This window comes from Crocodylus siamensis, chromosome 8 (assembly GCF_052110815.1).
Source record: "Crocodylus siamensis isolate JL-2025a chromosome 8, ASM5211081v1, whole genome shotgun sequence".
NCBI classification, from domain to species: domain Eukaryota; kingdom Metazoa; phylum Chordata; order Crocodylia; family Crocodylidae; genus Crocodylus; species Crocodylus siamensis.
The window spans coordinates 56,660,347-56,686,700 of record NC_143402.1 but is presented as its reverse complement, the minus strand read 5'-3'; the positions used below and the strand labels follow the sequence as shown (position 1 = coordinate 56,686,700).

General features: G+C 53.7%; 1 protein-coding gene across 15 annotated transcripts in view; it reads right to left on the bottom strand.

Annotated features, from left to right (window-relative positions):
* Window positions 1-1,159: 1,159 nt before the first annotated feature.
* Window positions 1,160-26,354, bottom strand: part of DNM2 (dynamin 2) — a 57,447-nt gene continuing 32,252 nt past the window's right edge. Inside the window, exons 11-22 of one of the 15 annotated variants that reach the window (XM_090061412.1) lie at window positions 24,459-24,545; window positions 23,443-23,513; window positions 22,577-22,606; window positions 22,208-22,259; window positions 21,436-21,447; window positions 14,830-14,943; window positions 10,897-11,006; window positions 9,503-9,614; window positions 8,838-9,005; window positions 8,197-8,432; window positions 7,313-7,567; window positions 1,160-1,679 (exon numbers count right to left, since the gene is read on the bottom strand). In XM_090061412.1, the coding sequence (XP_089917538.1) occupies window positions 1,640-1,679; window positions 7,313-7,567; window positions 8,197-8,432; window positions 8,838-9,005; window positions 9,503-9,614; window positions 10,897-11,006; window positions 14,830-14,943; window positions 21,436-21,447; window positions 22,208-22,259; window positions 22,577-22,606; window positions 23,443-23,513; window positions 24,459-24,545 (1,287 nt within the window). In that variant the 3' untranslated portion in view covers window positions 1,160-1,639. Of the gene's footprint in view, window positions 1,680-4,232; window positions 6,539-7,312; window positions 7,568-8,196; window positions 8,433-8,837; window positions 9,006-9,502; window positions 9,615-10,896; window positions 11,007-14,829; window positions 14,944-21,435; window positions 21,448-22,207; window positions 22,260-22,576; window positions 22,607-23,442; window positions 23,514-24,458; window positions 24,546-25,149; window positions 25,289-26,354 lie in introns of those variants that run through there. The other 14 variants (XM_090061405.1, XM_090061407.1, XM_090061406.1 and 11 more) reach the window with 14 other exon arrangements.

Here is a 26,354-nt window from a genome sequence, read left to right as displayed (position 1 = left end):
TCTCGCTGCTCTACTTTCTGGCTCAAGAAACCTGTCATCAACCTCTAGGCACCCTCAGGGAATACTAGCTTTGTTTTCACTCTTTTGACTGCAGAAAAGTGCCATTGCAATCTTTCCACTGCCAGAAAAAAATAAAAAGGTGCAGACCACAACCAGTCTGATACTATAGCTTCCTGGTTGACATCTCTGGGTTCTTCTCGTGCATCTTGTTTGCACACCTAGCAGCACTGAATGCTGCATAGCACTCCTGAAAGGCTCTCAAAGGCCTCTTGACTGAGAGTCATGGTTTAGGAACTGCTGAATTGGGGCATCTGAGAGCTCCCTAGCAGCATATAAGCCAACAGCCTCATGGGCCCAAGACTCCCATGCAGAAAGGAGGCATCGTGAGAAGCACGGGTCACCACCAGGATACAGACTACCTAATTCCTAGATGGTGCTGCAGCCTTGTTAAACAGTGGAGCAGAGGGGAGGTAACCACCTCTGGGCAGGCTTGCCCCAAAGCCAGGACCATGGAGACTGGAGGACCTTTCTGCAACACAGAAACAATCCTCTTACCTCAAATCTGCAAGTGAGCTGTTAGAATGGGAATCTCTATCCTGCTCTTTGCCAGAAACTCTCACTCTGGGCAGAAGGGGGTAGGGGAAGAACTGCTTCCATTTTTCTCTATTAAGACTGATATTTCAGACACAGAGAACTAATCCTTTCTCCCATCGTGTCCCAAAACTAGCAAGTGCAGGGACAAAAAAGAAGATGCAGACTTAGCTCACCCTCTCCAACTGAGCTATATGCTTGCATGTATTATCTATCAGTCACCATAAATAAGAGTAGAAACTAGGGAATTCAGCACAGAGGTGCAGAAATCTAGATTCAGCAAGCAGAGCCTGTAGCTCAGGCCTGGTAACATCAACTACTGTGGAAGCAGTGTGTGGTGAGTGAGTGTTGCTCTGGGCAGAGAACAAATGTGGGAGGTCAGCCCACAGAGAGAAGTTCTCAGGCACTGGATGCAGACTGGGCTAGAAGAAGGGGCCTGTACATCATTCCAGCCAGAACAGGGAGGGGAAGAAACCTACTGAGGCCAAAAGGTTTCCTTCAGGTCAATACAAAAAATTGTCTCCAAGCTGGAGATGGTGATTTTAAGAAGGCAGTGAGCCCACGCGAGCTGAAGCCAGCCTGAGGCAGGAGCACTGTTTATCCATTAGAATATATACAATGATTGAGGTAAGAAGAAAGCAACCTGATCCATCATCCCAGCCATGCCAAGTCCGACTTGGAAATCCTGGCTGTGCCTAGGCCTGGCAGAGAAGTTCTCTTCATGGAGGATCGCAGTGTGCTCTCCCCTTCTTTAAAGAATTCCTTGGAGGGGAGTTGCTTGATGCCAAGTGCATTGATACAGCCCCCGCCACTGTCCCCTCCCCAGAGCTCTGGTGCATGAATCATCTGCAGTTGGCATAAGAGATGCTGCAGAGCCCACATGACATCCCCTCTGAACCTCTGCAGAATGGGAGGTGGTGATCAAGTCTCTCCTCTGGCTGGAGCTTGGCTGCTTTCGACAGAAAGACCAGGCAGAAATCACGAGGAAAGTTACCATGGGTTAGGAGCAACTGGCTCAATGGAGACGGTTTTCGGGAGAGGCAGCTCCTCAGGATAAAGGCCGGGAAGGAGCAGATGGAGCTGGTCGCCTGGTCACAAGAGGACAGAGAGAGAGAGAGAGAAAATATGTGACATTTAAATGCATCCAGGCTACAGTTATTGGGGGTCAGGAGACCACGGCTGGCAAAGCAGTGAGAGCTGCTAGAGCAGAACAGCCTCTGCATGGGAGGGGAAGGAGCCTGTCTGGCTAACCCTGTACAAGACACAAGCAATGGCTTAAGATCCAAAGTTTGAAGCTGCCCCCCCACCCCAAACATGCCACAAACAGCTCCCTGCTGCAGTCACCTTCACAAGGGACATTTACCCAGTTCCTGCCAGAGCAGGGAAACAGGCCCAAAGCTGACAAACCTCATGGCATCACACAGGCTCTGTAACTCAAGGTCCTGTCTGGCAAAGCTGGAGCCAATGTTTCCCACAGAGCTCAAGGGCCTACACTGAGCTAGGCAAAGCCTCACTTATTCACACCAACCAGGAATCAGCTGCTACTTTTCCATCACCCCCTCAAAATGAGTCCTGCTCCTACTGCTCCCCTCATCCAAAGAGAATCCCCTCAATTTATTTCATACACCCTTCAACATCAATCAAACTGTGATCTGTCTGCCTGCCCATACATAACACAACCGCCATTTACTCAGTCAGCCCCTAGGTCCACCTCACCCAGTCCCCTGTCACAGAGGGACAGAGATGCTGAAAGGGAGAGTGAACTGGGTCTGACCTGGACTTTTTCCACTGTTCCTCTCTCACTTGTAGTCTCCAGCATTAAAGGTCCAAGAAGGTCTGATTCAGACGCCGTAGCCTTAACCTGTGATCAATAGCAACTGATGGACTTGCAAGGATCAATTAACCATCACAGCAGCACTTGTGCAGGTAAGGCTATGGCAACCAGTGGGAAAGAAGTTCAGGGCCAGAGAAAGGATGGAACCAGTAATTGTGCTCTACCCCAAACCATTAAACAGTAGATGGAGTCACTTCTCCATCTGCTGTAGCAGAACTATGCACATCACTGCCAAGTCTGTCAGTCTTGATTCAGGGCATCCAAGGTGCTGGGCCTGGAGGAAGTTACTGCAGAACAGTTTTCCAATTAGTGGAAGTTAAAGCCAGATTAGAAATACCCACACATTTTGTGGAGAGCCTGGGAGTCTTTAAAGCTAACTCCTGAAGACAGTGGTGGATTCTCCATCATTGGTAGTCTTCAGATGCAAAGCTGGATGCTTTGGCTCATCTAGAGAAAACCATCACTCAGTTCAACAGAGGTGAGTCCCTCTGGCCCCTCAGCCACATCAGAGAAGACAATCTAATCACCTCTTCCAGCCTTAAATTTCACACCTGACTTACTCCCTCATACTTCTATACAGACAGGCAGAACACACTGAGCAAAAGCTGTGATTTTAGGAAGATCTCAGCCTAAACTTTTAACCCTGTGAAATCAATGGGGCAGATCATCATAAGGGGGAGCCGATGGAGGGCAACAGGCACCTGTTTTCTCCAGCACTGTCTGCAATGGTTAGCACAGTCTCCTGCTGCCAGCACCCATGGGGCTTAGCAGGAAGGCTGAAGGCTTCTGTTGTTCTGTGGAGTATGGCACCTCCACAGGGCCACATCACAGAAGTCAGATGTTTTAGAGCAGAACATGCAACTGCTCTGAGGACAGGGCATGGTCCTGTTTCTGCCACAGCAGCTCACAGCCCAACCCTGGTTGGAGGTAGGACACAAATGGGAGCAAAACAGGCCTTGGATTCTCTTCAGCCTCAGAGAGCTGAGATCTGGCACCAGGAGAAAACAGAAAAGATCTCTAAAGAACAGCATCTACTCTCAGCTGGCAGCAGGTAAAGAGCATAGGGAAAGGGATGAGGAGCAGCTCAGTGGAAAGGCTGAGAAGAGCAGAAGCAAGGTGCTGAGATGAGTGGGCCAGTGAAGACCCTTGCTTTTGTTTCCTTCCCTGCTTGACTCTGGGGTTGTCCATCACCCTCTCTGTACAACAACCACCATGCCTGGGGCCAGAGCTGGGTCCTGGCATCTCACACACGTCAGCAAGAGCTGGCTGTGGGTGTGAAAGCAAGATGGGCCTTATCACCTGCAGGATGACAATCAAGTAGTGCTGCCTTCCACTGGTCTTGTTCCAAGGGGCTGGCGAGGCCAGAAGCTTTGTCAACCACTGCACCAGGGGAGCAGGCAGCTTCATCAGGGCCTGGCTGAAGAAGCCACTGAGCCAAATCTTCCCATAAATACAGCTGAAGCCACCTAGGGCCTGGCTGGCTGCTGTGGAGCTCTCAGGGCTGATGAGGGAGCAGGGGCACTGACAGCATGGGGCAGAAAGCCCAAATTGTGCTTTTAAGTCACTCAGCCCAAGAGTCCCAGCTCTGGATCGGGGACTCTGGCACTTGTAGGTAACACTTCCTCCCTCTTGCAAGGAAAGCAGTTTCAAGAGGGCTCAGCCTGGCAGTTGAATAGAGTTCCCAGCTCTCAGAGACATCCTACTGGGCATACAAGCAGTGCAAAGCTCTCTCCAACCAACCAGCACCCAGATGCTTAAGGGACAGACAAGGAGACAGGAAGGTACAAGGAGACAGAAACACCACAGGTCCAGAAACCGTCACCAGCAGAATTTTCCCTTTATTTTTTTTCTTTTTAGTTTATTAATAGGATACAGAACGGAGGTACTTACACATTGGCAAACCAAGGAGTGGGAGAGAGAAGAGGCAAGCCCTGGGGCCTGTGTCACAAGTGCTAACAGCAGTGAGCACTAGCAGGAGGCGCAGTCAGCTGCATTTTGTAGAGGCAAAAAAACAAAAACAAACCCAAAACAAAAAACCCCAAGCTGGGCCTTTGGGCAGCTCTGGGAAGGCCACAATAGCCATAGCACCGTGGAAAGGCTAAGAGACCAGAGCTGATGGGAGCAGGGAGGAAATGGTTTTGCCTTCCAAGCTAGCAAGACCTTGCTATAGCCCAAAGGGTGTGTGTGTGGGGGGGTGTACCAGCATCATCCCAGCTGTCAGACCCAAGTTACAGCAGCTGATGGCTTGCAGGGAGGGGGTGGAGGGGGTCTGGTTCATCACCCAGCCCTTGGCACCCTCTGTCCCCTGGCACAGTGGCCACAGCATGGTCTCCTTAGAGGAGTTATTAACTGCTGCCTACGTCCCAGGTTGGAGACCTTCCTTGCCAGCAAGCAGCAAGGAACCAGGCTGCTATGGAAACATTAACACAAAAGGGTGTTTAAGGCAGGTAGGCATTCACCTGAGCCAGACCCTGTGGGCTCAGAGAGATAGGCACCTAGTGCCACCCTTAGTGATTTGCTTACAGCAGGGGCTGAGCTAGAAGCCACCCAGGGGATGGGAGTTTTTCCACATCAGACTCTAATATGTATAAATCGCTGTGTTGGCCACAGCCACAGCCAGAAGCAGGGGATGCAGGGGGCTGGAGGCACATGGGCTCTCCCAAGCACCCTTTGTAATGGTGCAACAAGCCTCCTCCCAGCGGAGTGGCAATGATCTCCTCATGGGGCATGCAGCCTCTCTTGGACGCTATATCACACCATGGCCATGTGAACCCCTGCTTGGGGTCAGCCCTTACTGGCAGGTGTGTGCTTTGCTCCCAGCCACAGGACATACTAGGGCTCTGACAGCTCTCTCTCTGCTCCTCCATGAACACCAGCTAAGCTGCCATAGTAGTGCCTAGGAACACAAGGAGCTCTCCCAGAAGCACAAGCTGCCCCAGTGGGTTGGGAAGACAACTGGGATGTGACTCCCTGCCTCCCAGATCCTGGCTCCCCCTTCTCCTCTCCTACCCTGCACGGGACTCAAACCCACTTCAGATATAGCTGGTTATTACCAAGGGTTATGAATGATGCATACAGCACAATGCTGCTTTAATAGCTCCCTCCAAACCGTGTTACCCCTCGAGAAATACCTGAGGTTTCCCTGCTGACTGGTGCCTCCAGCCAAAAGGACTAGCCTGGACCGTCTGCCCGTTCGCAGTGAATTAGATTTATTAGCAACACGGCTATTTGCAGTCCCATCCTCCATATATAAAATTTTCCTCAAAGCTATAAGACTGAAATATAGACTATGATCAAATTAGCCAAAAAAAAGGGTTTAGGGCAGGGTGGGGTGGAAATCAGTTTCATATAGAATATATTAAACATTACAAAAAAAAATTCTGGGTGTCAGGAGGGAAGAGGAAGCCGGAGATCAATCTGATCTGCCCAAGAGGCAGCGGAAAGAGATTCTGCACATGGCAAAGGCAAGGAGACAGTCCCCAGTTCAGAGCTCTCCTCTCAATGCCCCACACATTCAGGCAACCCTGAGGCCAGAACTGGGGGGGGGGGGGTGTTGAATATGTGGTTCCCTCCACTTCAACAAAGTGCAATATTCAACCCAAAGAGACAAACAGGAGGCTCCACTGCTCGTTCCACGCCGGGGTGCAGGGTGGATCCATCCTAGTGCGAGGGATCTGCCGTGGGGGGCTGGCAGGTTCCCCCCCTCATCATTAATGCCAATTGCCCATTTCCTAGTGTAGGAACAGCAGAGAGATGGGGAGAGAGGAGGGGAGGCAGGACCAGGAGCACAGAGCCCATCCCAAACTGGTACAATCGGTATGTACAGCCACCCCCTGCCATGCCTGCACCCAGGAGAGGGAGGCTGGCACTGCTGTGGGTGTAGGGACCAGCTGTGGCTCAATCATGGTGGTAACGTTTGTAACGTGGATTAGACTGAGTTTCCCCTCCCCACTCCCCTGATGGCAGATGAAAGTGGCAGATGTGTATGTGGGGGGGAAGCCACACCAGGCACACAGAGTCACTAGGACGCCCCCCCTGGAGAGTTAGTCTAGCAGGGAGGGCTCGGCCGGGCGGATAATGGTTGGCCGGTTCGGTGCTGCAGGGGGTCTTCTGCTGCAGAGAGAATGAGACATGGGAACAGAGGTATAAGCACTCAGGAAGGAGGGAGTCAGCTGACAGGGTGTGGGAGGGCACCACGCTGCCTGCCCTCAAGAATCCCCCCACCCTCCCTGGCAGTGCTGGCTGCCTTCCCCTCAGCTCCCATGGTGTTTTCATGCTCAACACAGCCATCCGACTGTACAGGGCAGGAGGAGAACAGCCTGACAGAGCAGAGAACCCAGGGTTCATACCACTATGCTACACTGCCTCCCCCAGGGTGGAGAGGCAGGGCACTCCAGCCCACTGCTCCCCAAGAGGGCAAGCAAAGCAAGAAGCCTTTGCACTACCAGTGCCTTCACCCTGGACAATGGAATGGGCAGCTTGGCAAACTGGCCCCTGCCACGTGCTACCCGTGAACATGCTGTAGGCTCTCACCCTACAGGATGTTTCCTCTCTGCCAGCAGAGGCCTGACACCCAGCCCAGCAGGTCTGTGGAAGGAAGAGAGGAGGCCCCTATCTGCTGTCACCTCCAAGGCTGACCAGGGGAGTAAGCCCCTTCAAGGATTCTGCCTTGAGACCAGATAGGTGCCTTTAGGGTTCCCCTACTGTACAGAAACACCTCTGGGCCTGTGGTTTAGATACAACCCAGCAACTGCCATGGGGATAACATGACCCAGAACCAGGCCTGGCGGCCCACACTACCACCAGGGCAGGACGCTGCTTCCCCCTTATATACTTGTGGCTGCTGACTGGGAGAAGCACCGGTCACTGCGAGTGCCATGCTCTTACCTGGGCACGCCAGGTGGGATGCCAGGGGGGATGCGTGCCGGCCGCGATGGGATCTGAGGAGGGGCTGAGAAGGGGTCATTGTTAGCAGCAAATATGTTCTGAGGTCCAGGCCGCGAGGGTATAGGGGGAGCAGTGAAGGATGAAGGGCCTCCAGCAGGCATAGGGATTAAGGGTGGCCCTGGTGTTGGACCCCTCACAGCTGGGGGCCTGCCAGGTGGCAGCACAGCAGAGAGAGGCCGGCGATGCAGCAGAGGGCTATGGGGGAAGAGAAAGAGAGAGAGAGTCACGAGGGAGTCATCATCCAGAGCCATCCAGCTCTTGCCCTCATCCACAGTCAGGCTCCAACCATTGTTTCCTTCTGGACCCACTGAGGGCTGGGAAAGTTCATGGAGAACATAAGAAAAAGCACTGCCATTTACTGGATCAGACCCTCAGTCCATCTTGCCCAGTCTCGTGTCACAGAGTAGCAGAGTGGATGCTGACACGGAGAATGAACTGGGTCTGACCAGGATTTTTCCCCATTCCTCTCGCTTGCAGCCTCCAGCATTTAAAGAGTTTGGATCCATGGAACTCATCCACAGAGCCATGGGCCCTGTGAGGCAGCTTACTAAAGATCCCTGAGGGTCATCCAGAGGAACAGACACATGTGACTGGATTCCTTCTCTGAAGCCTCAATTCTGAGCATCCTGCCTTGTTTCTCCCACAACTAGACTCCCTGCTCCCCTCTCTCCCAGAACTCAAAGGCCATGAGAGTCTCAAGGGAGGAAACCACACAGCAATAGCCACCCTCCCCTCCCTTCCCAGGGACCCTGGCATCAGGCACCACTGAGCTCACAGTACACTGTGTCACTTGTTCTAGCCCCTGCCACCTCAGGCAACCAGACCTGTGCCCACTGCTCCCAGTCTGCAGCCATGTATCATCCACAGGGGGTGGGACAGGTGTGGAAACAGTGCTGGTGCTGATGTCACCAATGATATTCAAGGCCTCCTTGAGGGCATGGTACATGCGCAGCATGTCATCCCTGCGCTGGGCCTGGTCAGCTGATTCCTCCATCAGGCTGTTCTGGTCAGCAGATGAGTACAGGTAGGCCAGCAGCTCTGAATGAATGAAGTCCTTGGTCTGTGTGGAGCAATGAGAAGACAATGACGGTGTAGATGCCGTGACACTGAATGTTGCTGAAGCCAGGACACCTGGGTTCTACCCCCAGCACTGGTCTAGAGCTAAGCCTCTAGAGACACTGGGTTACAGTCACCCCATTAGTGCTACTGCTAGTCTGAAACCAAACCAGGAATCAAACCCATCTGTGTAGAACTTTACAGTCAAGGGCTCGTCAGGACTCTGGCCCCAGCTGCAGAGACCTGACTGGTGCCTGAAGGGTTAATGTCACCCCACACAGCACATCACCACAGCCACATGCTCTAGGGGGGAACCCCCACAGCCAAGATGCTCCCTGCACCCTCCCCGCAAATGCAGGAACCCCATGTGTACTGTGCAAAACCTGGGCGACAGGGCTGGGACACTCACATTGTTAATCATGAGGTGCATTATGGTCTTTGGCATGAGGTCACGGATGGACTTATTGATGATGCCCACATAGGAGTCAACGAGGTTGCGGATGGTCTCCACCTGCCGCTCCAGCTGTGGGTCCATGGAGAAGGTGTTCTCTTGGACGCCGTCCTCATTCTCAGTCTGCTCAGGTATACAAGGGGCCGCACATTACCTTAGGGATCTCCTGGCTGGGGGGCAGGTGCTTCCAAACAGATGAACATGGGGAGATGGGCAAAGGGAGAGCAGACTTGTTCCCATCATTGCAAAGGGCATCATCTCACCAGTTGCCTCTATGCACACACTTACAGGCACCCCTCAAGGTTGGGGCCGGGGACGCACCCAACCTTTGGGCCAAAGGCTGCTGCTCCCTGCCCTTGCCAGCTGGCACTGGATGAAATTCATTCAACATGTGAACGTAAGTCCCATGCTCTGGCAAGAAGGCGTCATGTCCTTGCCTGCAGCCATGCAAGATGGAGAATCCATCGCCGGCCCTATGGACTCCCTCCCGCAGGGAACTGCTAAAGGTCTACTCTAACAGGCATGCCACTGACACGAGAGGCTGCTGCCAGCAGCCACTGAGCTGGCCCCAAATCCATGCAACCGTAGTGGTGCGTTTCAAAGGAGTCAAAATGAACATTTACTTGGTCTTTCTCAGGGTAGACGCCGGCCCGGAGGAAGGAGGCTTTCCAGCTGTCCACATCTTCCTGGGAGTCACAGGCCAGCTCAATCTGACGGAGATCTTTATACACATTCCTGCCAGAAAGAGAAGACAGAGTGAGAACCCAGACTGGGCATGCTGGGCTGGGAGGCTTGGCCCTACCCCAGCACACAGCCGCAAAGATACAGCCAGCAAGACAGTGTCACTCCAGCTGGCTTGGAAGGCAAAGCACTACAAGGAAGGACGCTACTTTTGCAAGTCCTCAGGCCACAAAGCCAGAAATCTCTTCAGAAAGTCCATGTAAGCCAGGGCAGCCTTCCCTTCCTGTTAAAGGAATCCTCCTCATCAGGCCACAGCTACTCCCCAGGCTTGAAAACAACTCTGAGCAGAGAGGAAGGTAGATGCCTTCTCCTAGTTGAGGCAAGCAGGGCTCTGGACTCGGGACAGACCAGCTGGCCTCTCAGGTGCTGGCCAGTTCAACAATTAACTGGAAGGCAATGCAGTAACAGGCTGCATCTCCCCAGAAAGCCAGAGAGAACAGCCAAGAAGGATGAGCTGCCCCTTCCAGCTCCAATGCCAAGACTGATGACTGTAGTTAAGTATGCATGGTGAGGACAAGGAGAAAGCCTGTGGTTTGTACAGCCTGTTCTGGGTGACAGCCTATACTGGGGAGGGTCCCAATGAGACAGAAGGGGAAAGCAAAAGGGCTCAATAATCCACGGGCTACCAACTCCATTAAGTCAGGTCACATTTGCTTGCTACTTTGATTTACAGTAGATGGTACTACCTGCTACTGTTAATGCTGAGTGGTCACAGGTACTACCTTCTACCTGGGTGCTGGGTAGTGGATAAATAACCTGGCAATACCTAGGTTGCCAATGGCTTCAGGCAGAAGTGCACATTAGATGGTAGTCATCTTACCCGATGGAGGAAATTCCATCATAAAGTTGTGGAACTGAGGTCCACTGCATGGTGGCAGACTGGGCTATTAACCCTGGTTCACAGCCAGTCTAGGAGCAGAGCCCCAGTAAATAGGCAAATAAACAATCTCCTTTGTTCTGGCCACTCTTGCACCCAAACTGGTTCCAAATGTACTGACACCTACCTTTCTGTTGGACTAAAGCAGAAAGGCCGAGAGGGGGGCACTGCTGCATGGGTAACTCAGTGTCTCCATATACGTTACCCAGGCTTTTGAGCCCTGGAAACATCACTCCAGCTTTGCCTTAACTTTCAAAGATGATCAAAGAGCTGATGCCTCACTTGGCACAATTCTATTGTCTTGTGAGAGAGACAGATGTCTACTACTACTACTGGCTCCATTAGAAGAGCTGCCCCAGGCAAGTTCCTAAGGAGGTCTTGGTATCCCCTTTCTTTTACCTTTGCTCCGTATTAAAGATGGCGAAGACATGCTTGTTTGACATGAAGCCTTTCTCCACGTCCCGGATTTTCAGATTATCCAAAGGCAACATGTATTTCTTCTCCTTTTCCTGAAGGGGGGTGGGGGTGGGGGTGGGAAATGCACACGAGTCAACAGGGTGTTAGAGTCAGGAGGAAAGTTTCCCAATTCAACATCTGTCAACTGGTACAAGTAAAACTCATCAAATTCCCGATCTAGACCCATCCTCAAACCAGCCTGGACCCAGCTTGACTGCAGGTCAGGTTCTGTACCAATAGCCAAAAGTGGGTAGCTACAGGGGTCCATCTACCCTGGTACCTGCTCTCTAAGACTGTCTAGTGCATTGTTGAAGATCTGGCATCCGGTTACCTCTCCTCTCCACTAGAAACTGTCCATCTGCTGCATGGGGACTTGTGTGTGAAGCTTCCACTGTGCCCAGTGCCCTCAAGGACCATCCCCCCCTCCAAGTCTGCCCTACGTCCTTCCTGTCTACAAAGAGGCACCACAATGGAGCCTTGTGGCTGCCTGGGAAAACAATTCCCTCACTCCAGGCACTGAGAGGCCCTCACCCATTGCCAGCGGCAGCACAGCTGTAGATCCGCTCTGGGCTGTAATGTCTGTGCTTTGATGACAGATGGGTCAGCTTTCAACGGGAGCACTCAGACTCCTGGCATGTGGCATGGATGCCTCCTTCCCCCCCCCGTTGCTGGTCCTTCTCAGAAGAGGGTGCTGGGATTGGGGGGTGGGGGAGGGATATCAGGCTGAGGAAACTGGCAGGAAGGAGGTTGAGATGAAGCAGGACTGAGGGGCCACCCTGCAGCTGAGCACCACATCTGGAATTGTTTAGGGACTCTGGCTCCAGATGCTGCATTCACACAGGCCCCAGAAAGAAAGCGAGGGAGGGAGAGAGTTACGTTCTCCTTTGTGGAGAGGCCACAGACCTAAACCCTCCTCCCGGCCGCCCCCGCCGCCCCACACTCCTCTGCACCATTTCCTGAAAAGCCCACGGCGCTTCCAGCCGGGATGCAGCCACCGTTGCTGCCACGTCAGAAGAGACAAAGCAGCTTCCTCGCGTTCAGGAGAATCTCCCTCAGTTAACGAACCCGAGGAGGAGGCCGGGAGGAGGGAGGGGGAAAAGAGAAGACACCCCTGGGGCTGCCCGGGAGCGGAGTCCAGCCCAGCCTGCCCAGTGTTCAGACTACCTGTTCAGGAGCATATGAAGTTGTACAGTAGTCTGCACATTGGTTAGATCGGGCTTGGCATAGCGACACCTTGGCAGCAGCTGGGGAGACCCAGGTAAGGTGGGCAGCGCTGGGCTTCACTCCTCCTCCTCCCTATCACCAGCCTCTGCTTCCAGCCCAGGAGCAAACTCTTCCCTCCATGTTTGACACCAGCTGGAAGCAGCCAGATGCCCAAGTGCTTGGGGCTGCCCAGCTTCCCTGGTGGGAGGTGGGCACAGAAACGCATGCTGCTTTTGTTCCCCCCTTTCTCCGCCACCTCACCCGACCCCCAAGAGCTGGTTTCAAGGAAGTTTTTCTATAGCTGTGGGCAGCTGGGTGCTTTCTGGATGCTCTTTGCAGGCAGCAGCTCTTCTAATGCCACCCGGGGGGGGAAAGGGGGGGGTGCACAATTTCTGGTTGCTGAACACAGAGCGTCATTCATCTGCAGCCTGCTGGTTCTCATTACCCACTGCGGAGGGGCCAGATGGGCAGCCCCAGAGAGGCCTCCCCACAGGAAACAGGCTGCCATGGCTGGGGAGAAGAGGGGGCAGGGAAGGGGTGGGGGAAAACTGATCAGCTCAATGTGTTTCCTTCCTTTTTTTTTTTTTTTTTTTTAAAGGAGGTAGATTAAGGGGGTCTTGATCTAGATTTACAGTCCCCAAGCTGGGAAGAGGTTAAATCTTTGCAGCTTGCACTGAAGATCCAGGACACGAACGGAGGGAGCATGGGAGCTGCCTCCAGATGCTAAAGCTGTATGGCCACTCAGAGAAAATAAAACTTCTGCTAACATCTCCTTTTCTCTGAGCTGGGTGCCTGGAGATTGCGTGTGGGTGGCTTGTGGCATTCTACCCACCCGCCGCCTCTTGCCACCCAGCCCTGGCGTCACGCAGAACCACCAGCCTCTGGCGGGGAGGCCGGTGATGTGGGCCAGAAAGACAACATTTTCAGACTGTGGGGGTGGGAGCGTGGAAAGCTTCAAGGCAGCAGGACTACTCCAAATACTGAGGAGTGGTGCTGGGAGATCCTTCATCAGGCCCTCAGAGAAGGGCTGGGTAAGGGTTATGTGCCCTGTCTGTCTGGAGCAGGGTCTGCAGTCAGACCCCTGGTAGGCCTCTTCCCCATGGGCATGAAGATTCAGTTCAGTTTGCACCAAGACCTGCCAGCCCGGCATTAACAAAACCTCGCTTACGACAATGCGAGGCTCAGGCCAGAGCGGGGTGGAGTAACTCAGGGTGGTGCCACAGGCAGTGGAGGAGAGCATGAGGCCCAGGCTGTACTCCCAGCCCTGCTGAGTAACGGGCAAGCGTTCCCCTAGCTGTAAGAGAGGACTAAAAGTACCACCGTCCCTTGGGAAGTGCAATGAGAACTGGGTATTGCGTAGCGCTGAGGCACATCCCTCTGCTTTGAAAAACAGTGCTTTATTATTGGGTAAGGGAGGCATAATAATGTGAATTACATTAGGTCTAATTAAATTCCAGCCTCAAGGTACTCAGCAGCACCCCCATTTGTAAGTACTAGGAGGTATGGGGGGAAAGCTGCTTTGGGTTGCGATATCTGAGATATGCTAGAGTTTTATAGAGCAGCTAGTCTGCTAGGGCTCAGGCAGCTAAGACAGCCTTTAGGGGCTGGGATCCTATGCCTCTCCATGACCCTACGGCTCTGTTGATGGGGAAGGGCCTGCCCCTGACATCCGAGAGCCCCTTGGAATCCTGGCCAAATCAGACCTGAGCTCCTGGGATGCCGGGATTCCCGAGGGTGGTCAAGCTGCATTTCCCACTGGCCCTACTGCAGCAACAGTGTGTCTGCACCCCACCCCCAGCATGCCAGGCCTTGGCTCTGCTACACCCAGACAGCGGGGTCTTGTCGGACCCTGCTTGTCAGTATCCTACTCTTTATCTGCTGTTTACACAAACCCAAGCTCTCAACTCAAGGGACCTCCAGAGCCATGGAACTAACTGGCTGGGGGGATACACGGGAAGTCTTGCCAGTAGCTGAAAGAATGGTGTGCCCACCCCCATGCCCCAAACACACACTGATGTGAGGGGATGACTGGGGAGGGGGGAGTCCAGAGCAGCTGAGCCTGCTGGCTTGAGACCCTGATGCTCCTCTAACCCAACCAAGCACCCACAGACATCACTTTGGGGCCAGTGGAGCCACGGCACCCCAAGAGGGGCCAAGAGTTCAGCACACATGTGTCCAGCTCTGCCAGCCTGGGAGCTGCCCCGACCTCTAAGGCTGGAGGAAAGCCAAGCTAAGCAGCTTTTGAGGTAGGGTGGCTTCTCTGGGTTCCTCAGCTCCTGCCCTGTGCATCTGAAAACAGGGGGCAATAGCAGATGACCTACCAATGCCATCTGTGCAGGGAGGGCAGAGCCTCAGCTGGATCCTGCCATGGATACAGCATGGGCATACCCTGTTCTGGAAGGAAACCCTGGTGCATCCCAACACAAAAATGAGAAACCGTGGCCATTAGATCCAGATGCCCCAATCCTAAGCCACTGCAACAAGGGCATAAGCTGCCATCCAACCCCAGAGGTCTCAGTGGCAGCTGGCTGAGCTGGTCTTGATGTCAGTAGGTGCCAGTCAACAACCACAGAGCCTGCCCCAACTTCAGAGCTCAAAGCCTGAGTGCCAGCCACCTCCTCCGATGGCAGGGGCCTGTTTTGGAGGTGCCTGCCCAGCCACCGTGACACATACCTCCTCATCTTTGTACCAGGACAGTGACTCGGCTGTCAGCACAAACCAATACTCCTTAGAGCCCCCTTTCATGATGCTGATGTTGTTGATGGTCAGCCAGCCCCTGCGGATAACCTGGAAGAAAGATGAAAGGAGTGGGAAAACGGAAAAAAGCAGTGAGGCCATGGCTACCGAAGGCAAGATCCCTCTAGCAGGAAAGGAAGTGTGGGGCCATCTCTGGCAACCCAGGAGTCAACATAGGGATCAACCAGAGTTTAATGTCATCAGCAGCCAGAGACCTCACCCATGTGCATTTCCTAGTTGTCCTCTCCACCAAAGCTAGACACCTGAAGCAGAGAGGGTAGGAGCCCCCACAATACCCACGCTAGCCTGTCAAGCACTGCTCCCCCTAGGACAGAGATGTTATTGGAATAACGGGCCAGGCTCACTCTGGATCCCACCAGGAGAGAGAAAAAAAAAAAATCAGCACTTGCATCTCAAATCACTCCCCATGCTAGCCCGGGCCCCACCACAGCCAGCTTTGCAGGGAGCAATCCAAGGAGAGATTAAGAAAAGAACAGGCCTGCCCAGAAACATTACTATCTCTGCCATCTCCAGCTGTCTGTTCAGGTCAAGGGGCTGCTGGAGGGAAACCTGGAGCAGAGAGGCTCGGGGAGCCTCTGTACAGCACATATGTGGCCTAGCTGTGGCCTAGAGGCATTTCTGCCACCAGGCTCCCAAGGCTACAGAAAAACAGTGCAGGTGAGCTGCAAATCCAGCTCAGCCAGGGAGCAACAAGAGTTGCTGCAATGCAGTTGAGGGTAGAGGACTGGGCAGTTCAAAGCCTCCCGGGTTCTACTTGCCAGCAAGACAGAGACGCCAGGCAGGGGCGCTAGCTGGTTTCACTACTTCCAGGACAGGGCCCCTTTACGGCTCCCTGCAATGACACAGCTTGCTCAGCAGGATTGGCTGGAATAATGCTGGAGCTGGCCAGGATGGAGCCCTGTGCATCTTAACCATCCTATCCAAGACCTTTGTCTCTAGCTGCAGCATGGGCTGCACCGTGCTCTTAGGACTGGCTGCTAGGAAGCCTGGGATAAAACAACCCCGAGGTTGCCTCCCCACTCCCTGCAAGGGCTGGGTGTGGAGCACACAACAGCAACAGACAGGTTCAGGGCACCAACACACTAAAGCGGCTGCCAAAGCCTTACTGCAAGCAGACGAGGATGCGCTGCCCTGCCCTGTCCTGGGCTCTGCGTGGCAGCTAGCTTAAGCCATGCAGGGAGAAGCACTTCCTGTCCCAAACTAACAGGGGAAGTAGGGGTTGAGGGGGTTCCAGCCCCTCCTGGTGATCAGTCTTCCTGGCCTGAAGTTGGTGCTTCCCCATGAACTGTTAAGAGAGAATGGGGAAGCATCCAGGGCTAGTCTCTTGCACTACAGCACCCACAAGGGTTTTTGGCAAAGAGGCAAAGTGGTTAGGGTCTTCTCAGAGCCAAGGAGAGAGGACGGAGCCTGCCTCAGAGAAGGCCCCAAGTACTGCTCAGGCCTGCAGAGCCCACAGAGGCAGTTTCCTCATCACCACATGCTGAAGCCAATAGAGGCTATGTCTGTAAGGAAGGGATTTCTCCAGGGGAACAGTCTTTGTGGAGCAGCTTCCTAGCCAAGGATGCCTTAGGGAGATGTACAGCACCAGAAGCCTCAGCCCATGACTCAATGAGCATTGCCTTCAGCAACCAGCTAGGAAATATCCTGAAGCCTTTGAGGCAACTGCAGCCAGCTTGGTGTGGATGCTCTGGGATGATGCTGGAAGCTGGTGCGGTCATTAACACCATTCTCCAAATGAGCTGATTGCGCTGTGACAAGTGATAGCTTTGAGGGGCTATCAAGTGGCTTGTTCCTCAGCCTCTGAGGAACTTTCAGAGATGCTGAGGGCACTGCACCAGCTCTGAGGGGAGCACAGAGGACATCCACCAGCATGACAGCACCATCTAGCTCAAAAGTTTGCTCAGTCCATGGTGGCCTTGGGGACCCTTCCCAGGGGACAGGGATGGGAACCCCTCTCAGGAAAGAGAAGGAGGGACAGGACAAAGGGAGGAGAGACCCTTTGTTACTCTCAAAGGGAGAGAAATGGCTTCCTGTTCCAATCAGGACATTTTCCAGAGCCCCCTGCATGCCTCAGCACCATCAAAACTATTAACAAGCTCTTTGGAGGCAGCAAGGACCCTTCAGCTTGGATCAAATTTATCCTTACTGGGGCCATAGTGTGACAACTCCCTTCAAGTTTAACCCCAGGATGTTGATCCTGGAATCCTGGCTTCTGCTAGATCCCTCCCTGAAATATCTAACAGCCTAGGGCTTCTCACCAAGGCAACTCAGGAACAGAACACACACCCCGGCAGCTAACAGGCCCAGTCAACTCGGTCTCCCCTAGTAGATCCTAGCACTTAGCAGGAAACCGACTACAAGGTATCACAGCCGCCTGTGCCAACACATGCCTGGTCAGTCCAGAGATGACAGTCCCTAGATGCTAGGGGACTGCTCTGAGGCCTGTCACAATGAATCTGGAGCCCCTGTGTACATCCTCTGCTTCAGGCAAGAGCCAGGGATCCCTCCACAATAGGCAAGCAAGGCCCAAGTCTCGCAGCCAGCCAGACTGTGGTAATTAGATGGAGGTCTGGGACTGGAGGCTGGGACTAAAGCCTTGGCTGCCAGCCCAAGGGCCCTGGTGCCAGGCTCACAGAGCACTCTGGTTGCTCTACCCAAATGCTACATGTTAGTATCACCACACAGGTTAGTCAGGCAGACACTGGGGACAGCACTATGCACAGGGCAATGTTTGATTGGGGAGTCAGTCCAAAGCATGGAACAGGAGGGAACGGGGGGGCAGATAGCCCATATTACACAGAAAGGGGTTAGACACATACACCAGCTTTTGGGAATTTGTTATGGCTTGTACAGGAACCACCGGGCAGCTGCAAGAGACCAGAGCTCAGGCCTGGAAATCTGACTGAAGCGAGACATGGGCTCGCATTAGTTCTAGTGCTGCAATTAGTGGGTGAGAAGGGGGGTGGGGGTCGAGGGGGTCAAATTCACACCAGGATGGGTCTCTGTTGCTGGGACCTTCCCTCAAGGGTCTCACTCTCAAAGCTACTCCGGTAGCTACTGCCACAGAAGCCATGACAAAAAGGTCACGCACGTTACACGCATACACAGAATACAGTGCACTGACGGGCGCAGGCGGCTAGAGCTAGAACTTAACTCATACAGATTTTCTGGCGAAGGGAAGGAAGGAGCCCTGAAATCAAGATGGCAGAAAGGAAACTGAGGTTAAGGTGTCGCTCCCTCCCAAGTCACCCCAATTTGAGACCCGATTTCCACTGGATAGCAAAATTTGAAGTGAATTTGGATTTAAAGGAACAGAAGCAGGAGAATGGGCACAGGGCAGCTGACAGGGTCTGAGCAGAGGCTCTGAAGGGCACCTGGAGTCAAAGCACAGAGTGCAGAGAGAAGGATGGAGGCAGCAGGGGCCTGGGTAGGAGGCTGAACTGCAGAGCTAGAAGCTACTGCACAGGGAAGCCAGGCTGAAGGGGTTAACTGGGCTTGGTAGGAGCTGGGACTGGTGGGTAGGCAGCAACTAGCAGCCTCAGGGACAAAAGAACCAGAAGCCAGGCTGCTCAGCCAGTAACTCTCCAGTTCTGGAGAAAACCCTTAGGGGAAGGGGGCCATATGCATGTGTGGGTAACGGAGCTGCTGCAGCCCGTAAGGCTGGATATAAGAAAGAAAGCAAGGAAGCAGGAAGATGGGGAGGTGACATTTAATTCTGGAGGTCTGGGAACATGCCAATACGATGCCAGCTCTGCTCCCAATTTGCTAGGGGACCCCTAACCACCATGTTATAGCGGGTGAAACCAGGCAGGAGTGAGGGGGCAGGTTGAGGCCACATGGTGCCGATGGCAGAAGCACAGAGAGCCCAAGAAGTTCCTTTAAAGACTCGCCAGAAGCAGCATGGTGCCAATCAGGAAGGCTAGGGCCTCTCCTTGGCCCTCCACACTATTCTGAATCCACAGCGGCCAGGGCCCTGGCTCAGAGCTCTCCCTTCCCATTGCCACAGCACAATCGCGCTCTCACAGCCAGCGATGGACAACTGGCCTCAGGAGACCAGGACGGGAGGGGACAGGCAGGCCCTCGGGAGGATTCCCAGTCTCTGTGGGACACCGCAGGGAGAATGGAAACGTCTGGACTTTCAGGCCGGGGTAGTGGGGAAGCACACAACTGATGCCTGCAATGCTGACAACACATGGGAAGGAGCTGCCCTGAGGCCTAGAGGGCCCATCGAGCCCTGTTCTGCTAGTTGGCCTCAATGCAACCCTGTTTCTGCTGGAGTCACCCAGGCAAGCTGTGGTTGGGCTCATTCTGCCTTCCCCCTGAGAGGCCATCATAGCCAGCTGCCAAGGCACAGGGCACATTTGGCCATGTGAGGAAGTGTCCTGGGCCCCAGCTGACCACATGTCCTGGATCTCTTCAGTCTCCTGGCCCCTTGCTCTGCTTCCCTTTCCCCTTCTTCAGAGCGTTGATGCCTTGCCACTGCAGACAGCCTGACTTGCTAGGGGACACTCAGGCATGGTCAACTTAGAGCTGCAAGGACTCACTATAACAGCCTTCCATGCCCAAAACCAGCCCTTTACTGAGCCGCTGTGGCAGGACCCCAGAGCTGCCATGGGTGACCCAGCTAACAGGCTGAGCCTTGAAGCTTGATGCTGCTTGAGAGGCTGGAGACCTTGCTGATTCCAACTATACTAGTCTAGCAGATCCCAGTAAAATAGTGAGAAGCTGGGGACCCCTTACCTCCTGCCAGCTCCTCAACTCCAGGAAATATCCTTCCCAGCACTTTGTACCTCAATTTCCCCGTGCTGGGAGGGTCAATGCTCAGAGAGCATCAGTGTTAACTCTTCCCCCAGCAGCATCAGATCCTGCTCCTAACCCAGGAGCCCAATTTGAGGCCTGTTTCCACATGGAAACAAGGGCTGCTCTTCCATGGCACCTAGCTCCTCCTCTTCCAGCCAGCCAGTGGCTTGGTGTGCTTCAGCTTAAGGCAGACTGGTAGAGCTGTGCTCAAAGGGAACATCATGTGTGATGCTATGCCTCAGCAGGGACAGAAGACAGACAGACTGACGCATTTTGAGAATATGCTGGGAACAGGAAGTTCCCTCTCTCTAAGGAATACCCTATAGATTCCAGACAGCAAGATCCTTCCCACCACATCTCCTCCAGCCCAGCATGTCCAGCATTTCCATTTTCCGTGGCAGTCCATGAGAATCGGAGCCCCTGATACCAGTTCATTTGGGACCCAGCCCTTTCACCCCCCTTCCTCCAGAGGGCACTGCTCACCCTAAGGAGCAAATGGCTCCCAATGGGGTTCAGCGGTAACAGAACCCCTCACCTTGCTAGAAGCGACTGCACTGACCAGAACACCCTTCGCAGCTGGATCCTGATGGAGGCTGTGGAGTCAGAGGCATTCCCTGGGACCCTGCCCTGCAAGGGGAACCTGCCCCCATTTCAGCTGTGGAGGCACAGATGCTTGGTGAAGACTGGGTGCCCTGCCACAAGCCATGAGTGGCATAGGTGCAGCCAGCATGGCTTCCAGCAAGTGCCATCAGCACAGAAAGCATCTCTGCCCATTGATGCCAGCTCTTTGCAACTGCTCTGGGAACTGACATCTTAGCAAAGTGCAGGGGGGTGGGGTGGGGACAGAAATGTGGCTGCTCAGTCTGCTGCCCCATGCCTGGAACCTTGCCTCCTCTACATCCACCTCCCAGACTGTGAGATCTGAGCTGCTGACTGGCTGGCACTACCCACAACCCACACAGACAGCACTGGGCAGTCCCCAACTCACTCACCTCCTAATCTACCCCAAGAGAGGAAAACACTGCCAGACAGAGGGTGAAGAAGATTCACAGCTGTGGGCCCAGGCTGCAGAGTTCAGGCTTCAGGGAGTTCCCTGGGCAGCCAGATGGAAGCCAGAAGAGCAGGTACACCTCTCCCAGCCGGGTGGTCCCCTAACTACACTTGGCTCTGCCTGTGTCTACCAGCACCCAGGATGCCAAGAGTCTCGGCCTGCATGGTTGCTGACCCAAGCCTCCCTAACTAAGCCCTCTATTCCAGGCAAACCTGGCCAATTGATGTGGCCAAGATCCAGACTATGAACCAGAAGTCCCCAGTGCTCCATAACTCCTGAATTATGCTCAGACTCCTCTGGGAAGATGACCACCCTCAGAGGCATATAGACATGGGGGGGAAACAGTTCTGCACTGCATCCCCCTAGGCCTCAGCTACCCCCGCAATGGCAGTCCCAGGAATAGGCCAAGAGACTGCACTCCCCTCCAGAGCTGTCCCTACCCTCCTCACTACAACCCACCCCCCAGCATGAATTTGGCTATTTCAAGCACAGAGAAGCCAGGCAGGGCTCCATCTCCTGAGACCAGGCTAAATCAAGGACCAGAGAGAACTCTGGTGAGTGCACTCGCTTTTAGGAAGATAGGGGCCTCACTCGCTTAGATTGGATACTTTGGGAGGCGTCTCCATTGCTGGGTGCTCTACCGCATGCTATCACACTACATGGGTACTTACCAAGATCTCACCCTTTAGGTGTGCAAAATTAGGATTGCGGATATAAAGAAGTGGGGAGGGGAAAAACAAAGCAGGACAAAGAGACAGAACAGTGAAGAAAAAGTGACGGAGGGGGAGGAAGAAAGCAGGAAGCACAAAAAATGGTAGGGTAAAAGAAGCAGAAAAAAACAGCAAAAGAAAAACAGTTACATGCTATTAATTCATTATAACCGTACAGTGTTAATATCTCATCACAGTCTCTCCAAACAAGGCCACGTCCACGTCCTGCTGGATTGACACTGTGCAAGCAGACACGCTGCCAATCCTGCCTGGATGTCATGCAGGCTAAATAGCAATGCCCTCCCCACCACAGGAAAGCTGCATAGAGACAGAATGACAGCTTAAGCCTGCTGCTGGAGTATGGACTCTGTACTAATGCCACCCCTGCCCCAGCCCCATGGCTCTTAACAAAGGGGCAGAACTGAGCAGTTCTGTGAAGCCCCTTTCCCAGATCCCCTCTCCCCTTGCCAACACTCCATGGCAAGTGAAGAAAATTCAGTCACAGGACGGGCTCTCAAACCAGGACACATTAGGGTGTGAATGGGCAACTGGCTCTGGGGCTTGACCCCATAATCCCAAGCCAGTGTTTTCTGTTAGGGACTGACTAGTCAATCCAGCTAGGACTGCAACAGGCAGCTCACAGGTTGCACAGAGGCACTGTGGACCTAAGTGGGGACCCCTGCCCCCCTACGCTAGCCAGAGAGACATAGTAGGTCAAACAGGCACACCATACCTGATTTGGGATGGCTCGTTTCTTGTTCATCTGGGTGCTTCTTTGCTGAGCACTGAAAAGAAAAAAATCAAAGCACCAACAGGCTCTACACAGACTGTACCAAGCAAGGGGCAGACAGAGACTCAGCGCAATGCTCTACCCACTCAAAGAGACTTTAGGGGTGCCCACCACCTCTGGCCTGCTCCAATAGCATCTGGGCACCCCCAGCTTCCTCCCTCCTCCCCCCACCGATACAAGAGGCTATAGCTCAGAGAGGCACAGGGGGTTTTACCAGCAGCGCCAAGGGAATGTTGTGCTGCTCTCAGGCTGGCGCCGCAAGGAAGCACACAAGCAGGAGTGTGGTACATACAGTTTCCAGCAGGTACCCACCCTGTCGCCAAGTGCTGCTCAGTGTAACAGCTGGGGGCAGTAGGAAGAGAGGAGGTGCAGAGAAGTCCAGAGGAAAGAGTGAGGTGGTTCAAAGGGAAAAACAGGAGAGATTAGGAAAAGGGAGAAACTGGAGTGGAGTGTGAAGAGAAAAGAAAAAACAAATTGGAGGAAGAACAAACAAATAAGGGGGTGGGAGAGAGAAGAGGGAGGTCTGGGCCTGGCTGGGGGAGCCCAAGGTGCTGCCTCTTGGTGGGGGAGCCATTTAGATCTGCTGAGACCTGTTTAGGCAGATGCTTGGAAGAACTTGGTATCCTTACCAAATCCATCAGCCCACTCTCCTGTGTGTGTGGAAGAGATCCCAGACACCCACCTCAATCCTCCCTGGATGCTGAGCTCTTCAGAGCAGGCTCCATGCCCACCTCGTGACATGGTGCCTGGCAAAGAAGAAGCCCATTCGTGTATCACAGGGGATCAAACCAGCCTCCCTAACTTCAGACAAAAGCCTGAGCCCAGGAAGAGATGCCCCTACCCACTCCTTGCTGTTGGGACAGATGTGTCCTGATACACTGGCACCCAGCACTGTCTACAGCAGCTGAGGTGTCCCAATCTCAGCGCTGCTGGGATAAGACTTTTTGGACAGGCCCCCTCACCCCCCTCTGCACAATGGGGATGCTGGTGCTCTCTCTAAGCAGTACTGAGGGCACACTTCTCAATGCTGGAGGCTGACGGACTCCAGGATGGTCTTGATCCCTATCCCATGGCCTCAGCCACGGTGGCCGCAGCTCACCTGTTAGCTGTAATGAGAAACCTTGATTGCTTAAGTACCCAGCTCCCTGCACCCCTAGGCTAGCAGGGCAGGTACCTACTTGGCAAATCCGATGAAGTCCTCATGGTTCGTGTTGATATAAGAGAGCTCGATGTCAATCAACAGGAGAATCTGGAAAGATGGCCACAATTACAGGCCTGCCCCAAGCATATTGCATTTGGTGCCAGGCCTAAAAAGGGGGTGGGATAGGGAAGGGGGTTCACCCCAGAGCATGGAGGCTCATTTGTTAAAGCTCTTCTCAAAGTGCCAGGCACTAAGACTGGGAGGCGCAGGGCTCTTAGTTACAGCCATGCAAACTATGCTTCTCCCAGCAGAGGGCACTTTGGGACTTCTCTTGCAACAGCCAACAGCTGCTCAGCCTTGGAGGTGACTTTGCAAGGAAGGGAGGCTGAGTTTGCTGCTTTGGTGGTGAGGTGGAAAACAGTGTTGAAAGGCTCTGGCTGGAGCACCAGGTCTAACTAAAGCTAGAAACAGGCACTGCCAAACGGAGAAACTGAGCTGTGCCTAAATGTTGGCCTGCCCTTGATGGTGTGGGACAAGGCATCACAATCTCCCTGCTTTCCCAGACCCACAGGGTGGATGGAGCAGTGGAGAAAGCCAGGATTGCCCCCACCCAGCCAGCCCCACGAGGCTGGCTGAGTAGGGAAGCACCTTCCCCCTGCCCCAGACCCGCAGCACAGGTCTGGGACAGCAGGGAAAGCGGGGGTTTTCCTGCCTGTGGCTGGTTGAGCAGGAAAAGGGTACAAGGTAATAGATATCTGCCACAATAAAGCAGCAGAGTCTATTACTACCTTTTGCTGCACCACTGATTTTCCTGTCATGTGGAAAGGGTAAGGATGCCTATTTACTCTGCATTTGTGCTGCCTTAAAAATTTAAGGCAAGATAAATGAGAAATCAGATGAGGTTTGTTTCCAGTCAGAAACAGCACCATTCTCCTGGCCTAAATCATCTCTGCCTTTGCCCTCTGGACAGATCATGAACAATGAATATGTTGGGTATCAATGAGGCAGCCGAGGCCCTGGCCTGCTAGGAGCAGGACAGGATGCAGTGCTTACCTGGTCCTTTGTTTTCCCCTCCCGTTCCCTGATGTAGGTGGTAACAATCCTCTCTGTCTCCTCTCGTAACCTTGGGTAGGAGCCAAGCTGTGGGGAAGACGACCAAGGGGGCATCAGATCATGGCAACCCACATGAGCCACAAGAAAGCCTGACAACACACACCCACTCAAGGGATAGAACAAAGCACAGGGGAAGGCTTGAACGCTGGTTGTGTCCAGGAGACAAAAACAGGGCTCAGAGGCCAAGAGCGATGGAAAGCTACAGCAAAGAGCAGGGCGACTGCTTCACTGGGGTCTCAGAACCGTACCACCTTTGCATCCCCGCCAATGTCCCAGGGATGGGCTGCCCCTGATTCCCAGGGTGTGAAGCATGGGGCTAAAAGCTAAGCAAGGCAAGTGAGATGGCTCCTACCAACACCAGGCCTCAGCTACTCAGGAGCAGCATTAGCCCAAGCCACTAGGGTGCATAGCAATGCCTCTGCCATCTGTTTTACCAGGACCCAGGGCTGGGAAGGCAGCTTCACACAACAATTAGCTAATTTGCAGGTGTCTGGGCCACAGGTGCTCGCCTGTCACACAAGGGACATCAAAGCCCTGATGCTCTGACTCGCTTTGCTAGGCTGGGTCCTGGGAACAGACGCATTCCAGATGCTCAGGGTAGGGCAGCAAGGGAGGAACAAAGACCTATTACCTTTTCCGCACACTTTTTAATGACCATGGCCAGCTCTGAGACCACCAGATCAACACACTTCAGACTGGGCTCTTTGAGCTTTACAAGCTGCTTTTTCACTATGGCTTCGAAAGCCATGTCGGGTGTGAAGAGCCCCGTCCTGCCCCGTGCAGAGCGTGAGAGCGAGACACCAAGAGAGGCAGGTGGGGAGACAGGGACAGAGACAGGAAGAGAAGAAAAGGAGATTTAAAACCAGGTTAGTAACATGCAGAGGAGAGAGCAGCAGCACCAGTGCTAGGAGATATTTTCAGGTCTCTGGGAGTCATTTCAAAATGTGACTGGATCAGACCTCCCTGCCTTTCCTGGATGCATTAAACCCAAAGTTTAGCAGAGATCTGGACTCGGCCATGGAGTCCACTGCCACCCTGCTCTAAGGCCATTTCACAACATCATAGAAGTCAGGCCAGAGGGGACCTCCCAAGGTCATCCAGTGCAGCCTCCTTTGTTTAAGCCATCAGGCAGGGGCAGGAGGAAAGATCTCAATAGGCAATGGCTTCCCAGCAGGGCTGGGCCCTGCACGTGGCCTTGTTAGCCTGGCACGGAGGGCCATGCTCCCTGAGTCAGTCAAGACCTGAAGCCACTCTAGCAACCAGCTGAGACTTGGGAGATTCTTGCATTCCCAGGGTAAAGCAGCAAACCCACACTGCCTTCACCAGCCCAAGAGCTGGTTCCTTGCTTCAAACAGTAACTGCTACAAGCCACGTGGCAGCCTGGGTGGAGACTAGGGAAGCAGAACACCACTGCTCTGTGGGCCTGAACAGGGCTAGGAACTAACTGAAGCAGTAACACACCCCTCCCCAGTTCTGGGAAGAGCTACCTGTGCAGAGTTTACCTAGAAGGTCCTCATTCCCATGGCAGCATGCTATGTGCCCACCATGCAATCTCCTACCTGTGATGCTTCCAAACCTCCTGCTGACTTGCTGCATGGAAAATTCCCTACCACTCCCCACCACCACTGCACTGCCTAGAACTGAAAGAATCTCAGCAACTGATGCCACCTTCTCCATGTTACACAATTTGCTACATCCATGGCACAGAGACAACAGCAGGATCCCTGCCCAGACAGACTCCCAGGGCTCCTGTGACAGACAGCACCGGACAAGCATTGAAACACTATTCTGCTCAAGCATCATGCTCCGGGAAGCGACACTTGTGGTAGCTCTGCT